The sequence below is a fragment of the Chanos chanos genome, chromosome 3 (genome assembly GCF_902362185.1).
Source record: "Chanos chanos chromosome 3, fChaCha1.1, whole genome shotgun sequence".
NCBI classification, from domain to species: domain Eukaryota; kingdom Metazoa; phylum Chordata; class Actinopteri; order Gonorynchiformes; family Chanidae; genus Chanos; species Chanos chanos.
In genome coordinates this window covers 275,001-287,500 of record NC_044497.1, presented here as the reverse complement: position 1 = coordinate 287,500, position 12,500 = coordinate 275,001, and the positions used below count along the sequence as shown (strand labels likewise).

At 43.7% G+C, this 12,500-nt stretch overlaps 2 protein-coding genes across 2 annotated transcripts in view; one reads left to right on the top strand and one right to left on the bottom strand.

Annotated features, from left to right (window-relative positions):
- The first annotated feature begins 2,972 nt into the window (after nt 1–2,972).
- On the top strand, nt 2,973–5,305 carry cox6b1 (cytochrome c oxidase subunit 6B1). Its single transcript, XM_030768488.1, has 4 exons — nt 2,973–3,064; nt 3,935–4,049; nt 4,344–4,444; nt 5,077–5,305. Exons 2-4 carry the CDS (start codon nt 3,944–3,946, stop codon nt 5,128–5,130), a joined length of 261 nt encoding a protein of 86 aa, XP_030624348.1. The 5' UTR covers nt 2,973–3,064; nt 3,935–3,943; the 3' UTR covers nt 5,131–5,305.
- Nucleotides 5,306–12,070: 6,765 nt separating this feature from the next.
- Nucleotides 12,071–12,500, bottom strand: part of katnip (katanin interacting protein) — a 55,223-nt gene continuing 54,793 nt past the window's right edge. Inside the window, exons 26-27 of the mRNA XM_030770145.1 lie at nt 12,238–12,323; nt 12,071–12,153 (exon numbers count right to left, since the gene is read on the bottom strand). Of these exons, the coding sequence (XP_030626005.1) occupies nt 12,098–12,153; nt 12,238–12,323 (142 nt within the window). The 3' untranslated portion in view covers nt 12,071–12,097. The remainder of the gene's footprint in view (nt 12,154–12,237; nt 12,324–12,500) is intronic.

Here is a 12,500-nt window from a genome sequence, read left to right as displayed (position 1 = left end):
CTTTTGTTTGAGAACTCTGATGGGACAGAGGATTTTGGACACAGAGCAGCCCAGTCTCTGTGTTGTTTTATTGCCGTTGAGACATTAATATTTTACAGACAGAGACCAGGGGGTTATTGTGGTTTAGTGACTAACCCAGCTGAATTAGAGCCCTATGGCTTTCTTTAGCTAGGAGAATGAAGCCATAGGGCTCTTCTATTAGGAGGTTTACTACTTACTGTGAGTTAACTCAAGTGGGTTAGCCGCTAAACCACGTACTTGGAGCACCCCCCAGGTGCGACTCTGACTGTCAAGTTTTATGTTTGCAGTCTCAGTATCTTTTACAGAATCCCATTTGAATGAGGTGATAAATAGTACAAATAAAAATGTGTTTCATTCAGTTCCCTTGGATTTTCTTTACTTTTAAAACAACTAGTATGATGATGATTACTACTATTTCTACTACTACTACTACCACTACTCCAACCCTACTACTACTACTACTACAACCCTACTACTACAACCCTACTACTACTACTACTACTACTACTACAACCCTACTACTACTATTACCACCCTACTACCATTACTACAACGCCTACTACTACTACTACTACAACCCTACTACTACAACCCTACTACTACTACTACCCTACTACCACTACTACAACCACTACTACAACCCTACTACTACTACTACAACCCTACTACTACTACAACTACTACTACTACAACCCTACTACCACTACTCCAACCCTACTACTACTACTACCACTACTACTAATAATAATAATAGTAAAGATGGCAGTAATAGCAACATTCTCACAGCACCTACAGTACAGTGTATACATGTACATTTATACACACACTTACATTGCAGTGTATACATGTACATTTATACACACACCTACAGTACAGTGTATACATGTACATTTATACAGACACTTACAGTACAGTGTATACATGTACATTTATACACACACTTACAGTACAGTGTATACATGTACATTTATACACACACTTACATTGCAGTGTATTCATGTACATTTATACACACACTTACAGTACAGTGTATACATGTACATTCATACACACACCTACAGTAAGGTCTTCGCCAGCGCGCGCTTTTAATTTTTATTTTTTTCCCCGGATAATGGATTAATTTTTTCCCGGATGCAGATTAGGATAATGAATTTTTTTGTTTTGTTTTTCCCGGATGCAGATTGGGATAATGGATTTTTTTCGTTTTGTTTTTCTCGGATGCAGATCGGGATAATGGATTAGGCCTATGGGGATGCATCAAACTTTGAAGAGTCACGAAAGCGAATTTTCGGATAGTGGATAGATAGATTACGGATAGATAGATTACGGATAGATAGATTACGGATAGGGAGGAATAGCTGTATGCACATACTGTAGGCCTATGTGTAAATTTACATATGTGTAAATGTATGGCTAATGTTAGTGTCGGCATTTACATTTATCTTGTAGACGGAGAATATATTTAATATCTAAAATTAATTTTCAGAGGAGTATCAGATACAGGTTTGAAATGCGCTATTCCTAACAAAGTTTAACCTATATTTGACACAAATGAGATTTAAAAACCAAACCAGTTAATCATAGATCTTGTCTATATACTGCCATACACACTCATATGTAAAAACATAGTCGTTTGAGTAAAATGAACAGTAATGAGTAGGCTGCTATTTACGCTACAAAGCAAATAGTGCGCTGACATTCTAACCGTTACTCTGTAATCCGACGGGAGTGGGTTAAGTAGAACAGAAGAACTGAGTTAAAGTTCTGTATAAGAGCGGTGTGTGTGGGGGGTGGGGTTAAACGCGTGGAGGAGGGTAGCGTTCTATACATTGAGCAATGTATATGAGATAGGCTACCGAAGCGCGTACGGGACTCGGGTCACGTAGGCTATCATTCGTGCTAAGTTAATGTATGTGAATAGCTGTGGGACACGTATAGTTCATGGTATTCTGGGAACGTCACGCAGCCTCAAACACACTCACACACCGAGCAGTGTGGAACTGTAACCGGAGTTTTTCACATCAGATTGGTAATCAGGATGAGCTCGAACCAAGATCACGCTCCTGTCAGACTGACCAGTATTATCCGTCAGGACTTGAAAGGTTGCGGTTGTTAGGACAACACGTCAGTCGAGATGTGAAAAGACGTTGGTCTGTTTCTTTATCTGCTGGATGTAGCGATAGGTCTATGCAGAACATTCAGCGCGTTTTATCACTACATTCAGCCGTGTGTGGGCGAGGGGGGGTGTTACCAGTCAAATTCTGGATTCAGGCTGCATGCTCTATCTTACTTGTTCTTAGAATAAACTATGCCCTCACAAATTTCATTTCTGCTCGTTGTGGTGCGACTCCGATCATAGGAGAGCAACGCGGTTCGGAGTAGGCTACGTTATAACCCTGTCATCTACCCCACTGCCCTACTGGCGACTTTCACAGTGCAGTTCGCCAAGTGTAGCAGCGGGTTACCCCAGGTGAAATTCTCTTCACACTCACACAAGCCAGTCTTCACAAATGAGGAATAGTTACTTTAAGTCTGAAAAATAAGTGCGAAATTTTTACCAGAATCAAAGTCGAATTTGCTCCTGAAAAGTAAGCTTTTCCAGCCGTTTACAATCTCCAAGCATTAACTCAAAACAGTTAGAGAAGCAGTTCAAAGATCTACCTCTTCCGGCTATGGTGCCTTGGGTTTGCTGTATTATTGAACAATTCGCGATACAAACACATAAAATACCGGCGTCAAAATGATTAATTCACACATCCGGGCGGCTACACACAGCCTAGATGTATAAACCACAAGATGAGGACCAAAGGCAACCCCGCATTCTACAGAGCATCGAGTGAGAGACTGATACTGATGTGAAAATATCTCGCAATAGTTTTCAATGTGACCTGCGTCCGCCATACCGTTTGGATAGGACAGCACGGATACCCACCATCCACGCGCGAGGCGCGTCATCAGCGCTCACTACACTGCAAAGCAAGTAAGAGGAGTCAGCGACAAGTACAAAAGTCACTTTGAACGAGCAACGGCACCTGCTATTGAGGTAAAACAAAATTGTAGAATTTTATGCATTTACTAGTTAAAACCTGTTTTTACAAACTATACCAGGTCATCACGGCCTCTGGTGCCAGTTACTGAGAATTAACTCCTTAGTATTGTCAACTATACATTCAGTGTGATCAAAATGAAAGCAAAACGGGAAACTAAGCGTTGTTCGTCAGCTGAGTAATTGTTTTAATTATTCGATCGCGTGTACTTTAGCCTATATGCAAGGCATGTGATATAAACCGGCAATCTGTAAGTATTTTAAGGAAATATAATATATTGATTTTATGTGAAAGAATGTCTTATTCATCAGCAATGGTTAACTGGAGCTTAGCCTACCAGTTTACCTTGCTGTTGTGTCGACCCTATCTGGCGGTTAAAGCAGACATTTCCGCCAGAGGGAAGAAAAGAGGACTTTCACATCTTTATATGATCAGACTCTTCGTGTTACCCTGAGATGACCCCCATACGCAGATGACGTTGTTCGGCGCTATAGATGATGTGCGTTCAGTCAGACTTCTAGAACACTCTGAGGTACCATAGTGCGGACTGGCTGCCCAAATTCTGAGTCCGGTGGCACATCCGCCTATTCACGCTTCAGAGTGTGCTACGACCGACGGCATTGTCAGGTTTCGATACATTTGTGTCTGCAGCATGTGTGTGTGTGTGTTCTGCTTACCTTTCATGGTATGTTGAATGTTAGGTGCAGACCGAGGAGGTGCCGGCACCTTCGTGTGAGCGCGTGCGCATCTGATTTAAAAACTAGGCTGCTATGGTTGTAGACGCGTTTATAAGATTGTAAATCTACTCTCCCTTTCTCCTGTATATGTGTGTGTGTGTGTGTGTGTGTTGTTATTTTTTAATTCAGAGGTGAAAAATGGCAGAGGACATCCAAGCGAAGCTTGAAAAATATCGGACTGCTCCATTTGACGCCCGTTTTCCGAACCAGAACCAAACCAGGAACTGCTGGCAGAATTACTTAGGTCAGTGTTGATATCAGAGGAAATAACCTGATAACCTCATAACCTATGAACACACACACACACACACACACAGACCTACCTATGGTTCTTTTTCTCTTTGTGTGTCCGAATTAGTGACCACTGCTTTAAAGCTCTCAGCAGATTTTTGCCAACCCTCTCCCTGTGCCTCTGCTCCTCAGGGCTGTTCTTCACATGATTTATTACAGATCATGGAAGTTCCTCCCTCTGCTCTCACACACACACACACACACACAGAGTCTGTTGTTTTATTTCTAATCATGATTGTATTTTTAGATTATCATCGCTGCCAAAAAGCTCTGGAGGCCAAAGGGGTTGACGTGGCTCCATGTGACTGGTACAAACGTGTGTACAAATCTCTCTGCCCCCTTTCCTGGGTAAGTAAGACACACACACACGCACACACGTACACACACATGCACACACGCGCACGCACGCGCGCACACACGCACGCACGCACGCACACACACACACACACACAACTGAATTCTGGCTCCAGTACTAATTTCTGACCTGAGTATATTGGGGTGTCTGTGTTAGTCAGGGAGATCACTGGCATCCAGATGGATGGTATTCAGCCATTTGACAGTAATGGTGTGTGTGTGTAGGTGTGTGTGTGAAACACCTGCTCCGGAATCATATAGAACAATCTTTTTCCCTGAAGCCATAATATTTTGACTCGTGAGCTTAACCACTGTTTCTGTGTCACAAACTGTTTTTTAACAGGTAGTGTAATTTATAAATCTATTTACATATTTATTTAAGACCTGTTAGATATTTCATATGATCATCCTACTGTATGTTTAAATAGAGTTGTGTTGTCCTGTGGTGGATGTGTTTTTAAATAAATCTGTTTGTTGCAACATAAACCTTTTTGAATCAGCACCTCCGAGAGACTTGAACAAATGGCAATAACTTGTACAAACCCAACAAAACGGTTACTAATGTTTGTACCTGTTCTCTCACCTGTGTGTGTGTGTGTGTGTGTGCGTGTGTGTGTGTATCCCAGCTGGAGAAATGGGACGGCCAACGTGAAGACGGGACGTTTCCAGGGAAGATCTGATCGTTTCTGGAGAGACAATCTGGTCACCAGGGATGTTTATCCCCTAGCCACAGGGCCTTAAAACTCTGTTCCATACTGCACCTGTGGCAGAGTGTGTGAGAACACAGTCGAGTCATTCCTGTATAAACTGTTTTACTGCAGATTCTGCATTAAAGTCTCAGGACTTCAAAGGACACAGTTTGTGTGGTCTATCGTTGGTAATTTGTGATTCTTCACATTAACATGATCAAAAGCAGATGTTGGTGTAGTGTCATTCATATTGTTCCTCTCATGGAACAACAGGCCAAGTTGAAATGGAGCGGCAGGCAGAGGCGGAACTAATGGTAAGCGAGTAATGCAACTGCATTGGGGTCCGCGACGGTCGGAGGCCCGTAAGCGACAACTTCTTAAGAAGACTGATCGACCCTTTAAACATATATAGTGCCGTCCTGCAGAGTCATCTGGTTGATGGTGCGTCATTCTTAATGTCATTGACAGAGTAAGTAACACAATAGGAGCTAACAGTTATACTCACATTTGTATGGACTCATGGCTACATGTTACAGTTCTAAATGAAGTTTTCATGAGGATTAATGGACTTGATTCGGTGTTCAAAAAGTGGGCACTCGGAATTCTGGGACATGGTAATTACGAGCATGCGTACGGCGTGGCAAAAAACCAGTCCATTGAGCTTGGGCTATCTAAATGTCCATACAATGAAACGAGTCAGGAAGCAATGGAGTACAAGTACAGTCATAAACGCGGGTTTCAAAAAACGAATATTAAAAGAAGCAGCTGAGAAACACAAAGCACTTCCTCCAAAAACAGGTAATTTCTCACCATCACCAACAATGTTAATTATCCGTTGTGATGCGCCGTCACCAACGATGTTTTTCATCTGTTGCAGTGCGCCAACACCAGATCTAGTCAAGTAGCCCATCATTATCGTGATTTGATTTGGGAAATGTTAATGCATTCCATTAGGCCCATGCATAGGCCTTGCTATTTTCTCTCCCTTCCCTTAACTTATGGTAGTCTGTTGCCTATTACTAGAGGCCCTATTAATATAATTGTGGCGGCAACTGTGCCGTGCATTTCATTACGGCTGTTCGCGTCAAAGTACTTCTCCCGTTCGCTACTGACACCACATCACCATGCGCTCTGCTTTAGTGAGATGAGTCGGGGCCCCGCCCGCCTTGACCATCCTGCATCGGGGTTGGCTTGTTACGCCCCTGGGAGAGGAGTTGTTTGCAGCATTCATGTGTAGAGCAGGTCATGCACTCCAAATAGTCCTCTGCTGCCCCCTAGTGTTAAGACAGCCAATTTGTCGACAGAACTCACAAAACAATTTTTATTTTCTCTACGGAAAACCAGCAACAAATGCTTTTGTAACTTTTTTCCACGATTAATAATCATTTATTGATCAAATGACTGGGGTTTCAGTTTAGAAGCTGGGGGGTGGGGGCAGGTGAGACGGAGAGAGAGACAGGAGAGAGAGAGAGAGAGAGAGAGACAGAGACAGGAGTAAGGTCCAATATACCAGCAGTAAGAGACAAAAACAGTCATGACCTCAGACAGTTTTAAAAGTTCCTCATAAACAATAAAAACAATAATCTACAACATGCCATTAACACACACACACACAGAGAAAACACTCATCTTGTCAAACATATTTTATTGACACAAATAAATCTACATTAATTTACACTAATCTAAAACAGGTTTAAAAATACATAAATGTCTGAACCTTTAGATCGATACTGGAGCTGAGGCTCCAAACTGATTTGGAAACAAATACAGAAACTCAGAGCTGACAGATAAACACTGAACCCCAAACCCTCTCACCTCTAATAAGCAGCAAAACTCTTATATTTAATATTTAAAACAGAGACAGCTCTAAGGATGCAGGCACCCTACAACACACACACACACACACACACACACACACACTCACTCACACACACACACACACACACACACACACACTCACACACACACACACACACACACTCACTCACACACACACACACACACACACACACACACTCACACACACTCACTCACTCACTCACTCACTCACTCACTCACTCACTCACTCACTCACACACACACACACACACACACACACACACACACACTCACTCACTCACTCACTCACTCACTCACTCACTCACTCACTCACTCACTCACACACACACACACACACACACACACACACACACACACACACACACACACACACACACACACACTCACTCACACACTCACTCACACAGAGCCAGATATATTATCAATGGCTCTGTATTTCTCAGTCTCTATAGGAGTAAAATATTGAGGACAGAGTGAAACTGTATTGTTTGGTTTTCTGAGGTAATTTTTACTTTCCTGTGTATGGAGTGTTAGGGTTAGGGTTACGAATGTGTCTCAGTTTTATACTAAGATCTGAAAGTGACAGATGCAGACATTGGGGTCCACATTCGTTGTGCTTACAGAATCTGTTGTTTGTGCCTAAAATCACTGGGCAACACAAACCATGAGTTATTATTTTTTATCTAAAACAGATTACAGGAGTAACTCTATTTCACATTAAATAAGTGTATGGGTCTGTGTAATGCATTTATGTGTGTTATGAACGTGTAACAGAAATAAGACTTTGTGTGAGTGTGTGGTGTGTGTGTGAGTCTGTGTGAGTCTGTGTGAGTGTGTGTGTGTCTGTGTGAGTGTGTGTGTGTGTCTGTGTGGTGTGTGTGTGTCTGTGTGAGTGTGTGAGTGTCTGTGCGAGTGTGTGAGTGTGTCTGTGTGGTGTGTGTGTGTGTCTGTGTGGTGTGTGTGTGTCTGTGTGAGTGTCTGTGTGGTGTGTGTGTGTGTCTGTGTGGTGTGTGTGTGTCTGTGTGAGTGTGTGTGTGTCTGTGTGGTGTGTGTGTGTCTGTGTGGTGTGTGTGTGTCTGTGTGAGTGTGTGTGTGTCTGTGTGAGTGTGTGTGTGTGTGTGTGTGTGTGTGAGTGTGTCTGTGTGAGTGTGTGTGTGTCTGTGTGGTGTGTGTGTGTGTCTGTGTGAGTGTGTGTGTGTCTGTGTGGTGTGTGTCTGTGTGAGTGTGTGTGTGTCTGTGTGAGTGTGTGTGTGTCTGTGTGAGTGTGTGTGTGTCTGTGTGGTGAGTGTATAGGATGTGTTATGTAAGGTGTAACAGCAATGAGATGGTTCAGTCTGTTCTTGCCTTTGTTGTAAAAGCTGTGTGTGCTGGGTATTCTTGTAGGGAGGGTGTGTATATTGTGTCAATCTATTATAATATATGTATATACATTGTGTGTGTGTTTGCGTGTATAAATTTAAAGGTCACTTTTAACATGTTCACATGGTCTCTGTTGTTGGTATTCTGGTATAAATTGTTACACAGATATTTATCAAAAACATCAGCAGAACATACAGCTCTGTATTACATACAACCACAAGATCAGGGTCTGTCTGTCTGTCAGTATGTGGGTGTGTAGTGTGTGTCTGTCTTTCAGTACTTGGGTGTGTAGTGTGTGTCTGTCTGTCAGTACTTGGGTGTGTAGTGTGTGTCTGTCTGTCAGTATGTGGGTGTGTAGTGTGTGTCTGTCTGTCAGTACTTGGGTGTGTAGTGTGTGTCTGTCTGTCAGTACTTGGGTGTGTAGTGTCTGTCTGTCAGTACGTGGGTGTGTAGTGTGTGTCTGTCTGTCAGTATGTGGGTGTGTAGTGTGTGTCTGTCTGTCAGTACTTGGGTGTGTAGAGTGTGTCTGTCAGTACTTGGGTGTGTAGTGTGTGTCTGTCTGTCAGTACTTGGGTGTGTAGAGTGTGTCTGTCTGTCAGTACATGGGTGTGTAGTGTGTGTCTGTCTGTCAGTACTTGGGTGTGTAGTGTGTGTCTGTCTGTCAGTACTTGGGTGTGTAGAGTGTGTCTGTCTGTCAGTACATGGGTGTGTAGTGTGTGTCTGTCTGTCAGTATGTGGGTGTGTAGTGTGTGTCTGTCTTTCAGTACTTGGGTGTGTAGTGTGTGTCTGTCTGTCAGTACTTGGGTGTGTAGTGTGTGTCTGTCTGTCAGTACTTGGGTGTGTAGTGTGTGTCTGTCTGTCAGTACTTGGGTGTGTAGTGTGTGTCTGTCTGTCAGTACGTGGGTGTGTAGTGTGTGTCTGTCTGTCAGTACTTGGGTGTGTAGTGTGTGTCTGTCTGTCAGTACTTGGGTGTGTAGTGTGTGTCTGTCTGTCAGTACGTGGGTGTGTAGTGTGTGTCTGTCTGTCAGTACTTGGGTGTGTAGAGTGTGTCTGTCTGTCAGTACATGGGTGTGTAGTGTGTGTCTGTCTGTCAGTACTTGGGTGTGTAGTGTGTGTCTGTCTGTCAGTACATGGGTGTGTAGTGTGTGTCTGTCTGTCAGTACTTGGGTGTGTAGTGTGTGTCTGTCTGTCAGTACTTGGGTGTGTAGAGTGTGTCTGTCTGTCAGTACATGGGTGTGTAGTGTGTGTCTGTCTGTCAGTACTTGGGTGTGTAGTGTGTGTCTGTCTGTCAGTACATGGGTGTGTAGTGTGTGTCTGTCTGTCAGTACTTGGGTGTGTAGTGTGTGTCTGTCTGTCAGTACATGGGTGTGTAGTGTGTGTCTGTCTGTCAGTACTTGGGTGTGTAGTGTGTGTCTGTCTGTCAGTACATGGGTGTGTAGTGTGTGTCTGTCTGTCAGTACTTGGGTGTGTAGTGTGTGTCTGTCTGTCAGTACATGGGTGTGTAGTGTCTGTCTGTCAGTACTTGGGTGTGTAGTGTGTGTCTGTCTGTCAGTATGTGGGTGTGTAGTGTGTGTCTGTCTGTCAGTACTTGGGTGTGTAGTGTGTGTCTGTCTGTCAGTACGTGGGTGTGTAGTGTGTGTCTGTCTGTCAGTACATGGGTGTGTAGTGTGTGTCTGTCTGTCAGTACTTGGGTGTGTAGTGTGTGTCTGTCTGTCAGTACTTGGGTGTGTAGAGTGTGTCTGTCTGTCAGTACTTGGGTGTGTAGTGTGTGTCTGTCTGTCAGTATGTGGGTGTGTAGTGTGTGTGTGTCTGTCAGTACTTGGGTGTGTAGTGTGTGTCTGTCTGTCAGTACGTGGGTGTGTAGTGTGTGTCTGTCTGTCAGTACGTGGGTGTGTAGTGTGTGTCTGTCTGTCAGTACATGGGTGTGTAGTGTGTGTCTGTCTGTCAGTACTTGGGTGTGTAGTGTGTGTCTGTCTGTCAGTACTTGGGTGTGTAGAGTGTGTCTGTCTGTCAGTACATGGGTGTGTAGTGTGTGTCTGTCTGTCAGTACTTGGGTGTGTAGTGTGTGTCTGTCTGTCAGTACATGGGTGTGTAGTGTCTGTCTGTCAGTACTTGGGTGTGTAGTGTGTGTCTGTCTGTCAGTATGTGGGTGTGTAGTGTGTGTCTGTCTGTCAGTACTTGGGTGTGTAGTGTGTGTCTGTCTGTCAGTACGTGGGTGTGTAGTGTGTGTCTGTCTGTCAGTACATGGGTGTGTAGTGTCTGTCTGTCAGTACTTGGGTGTGTAGTGTGTGTCTGTCTGTCAGTATGTGGGTGTGTAGTGTGTGTCTGTCTGTCAGTACTTGGGTGTGTAGTGTGTGTCTGTCTGTCAGTACTTGGGTGTGTAGTGTGTGTCTGTCTGTCAGTACTTGGGTGTGTAGTGTGTGTCTGTCTGTCAGTACGTGGGTGTGTAGTGTGTGTCTGTCTGTCAGTACTTGGGTGTGTAGTGTGTGTCTGTCTGTCAGTACGTGGGTGTGTAGTGTGTGTCTGTCTGTCAGTACTTGGGTGTGTAGTGTGTGTCTGTCTGTCAGTACTTGGGTGTGTAGTGTGTGTCTGTCTGTCAGTACATGGGTGTGTAGTGTCTGTCTGTCTGTCAGTATGTGGGTGTGTAGTGTGTGTCTGTCTGTCAGTACATGGGTGTGTAGTGTCTGTCTGTCTGTCAGTACATGGGTGTGTAGTGTGTGTACTGTGAATAGTATATGTGTGCATGGACTGGTGTAGTGTGTACTGTGTCTATAGTGTGTGTCTATAGTGTGTGTGTGTGTGTGTGTGTACTGTGTCTATAGTGTGTGTCTATAGTGTGTGTGTGTGTGTACTGTGTCTATAGTGTGTGTGTGTGTGTACTGTGTCTATAGTGTGTGTGTGTGTGTACTGTGTCTATAGTGTGTGTGTGTGTACTGTGTCTATAGTGTGTGTCTATAGTGTGTGTGTGTGTACTGTGTCTATAGTGTGTGTCTATAGTGTGTGTGTGTGTGTACTGTGTGTATAGTGTGTGTGTGTGTGTGTGTGTACTGTGTCTATAGTGTGTGTCTATAGTGTGTGTGTGTGTACTGTGTCTATAGTGTGTGTCTATAGTGTGTGTGTGTGTACTGTGTCTATAGTGTGTGTCTATAGTGTGTGTGTGTGTACTGTGTCTATAGTGTGTGTGTGTGTGTATAGTGTGTGTCTATAGTGTGTGTGTGTGTACTGTGTCTATAGTGTGTGTCTACAGTGTGTGTGTGTGTGTGTGTGTGTCTATAGTGTGTGTGTGTGTACTGTGTCTATAGTGTGTGTGTGTGTGTACTGTGTCTATAGTGTGTGTGTGTGTATAGTGTGTGTCTACAGTGTGTGTGTGTGTACTGTGTCTATAGTGTGTGTCTACAGTGTGTGTGTGTGTACTGTGTCTATAGTGTGTGTCTACAGTGTGTGTGTGTGTACTGTGTCTATAGTGTGTGTGTGTGTGTACTGTGTCTATAGTGTGTGTGTGTGTATAGTGTGTGTCTACAGTGTGTGTGTGTGTACTGTGTCTATAGTGTGTGTCTACAGTGTGTGTGTGTGTACTGTGTCTATAGTGTGTGTGTGTGTGTACTGTGTGTATAGTGTGTGTGTGTGTGTGTGTGTGTACTGTGTCTATAGTGTGTGTCTATAGTGTGTGTGTGTGTACTGTGTCTATAGTGTGTGTACTGTGTCTATAGTGTGTGTGTGTGTACTGTGTTTGCATACAGATGTGGATGGGTGTCTTGCACTATCTTCTCTTGGTCACTTTTCCAGAGTCTGACATACATGTGTTTGGTCGAAGGGCTGGAACAAAAAAAAATTAAACCAAAGTCAAATTATGAAAAAGCAGTGTGTCACTCCAGTGTCTGTGCGCGTGCGTGTGTCTACCTGGGTCTGCTGTTTGCTTCTTCCTGGTTTGCTGAATGACCCTGTTCTCATTGGTCATCTTCACATCCTGGTCCTCTGTATGGTTGCTATGGACACAGTTTCCAGCAGTGAGCAATAGAGACATACACAGTGAGTTCATATACACTCAGAAGAGAAGCACATCTCTCTGTCTGGGACTGATATCATACACATTTCCATACATGATAATCAATCCAATGCATTAAGATACATTTTAAGCAGCTAACAATTTGATATGATATGAT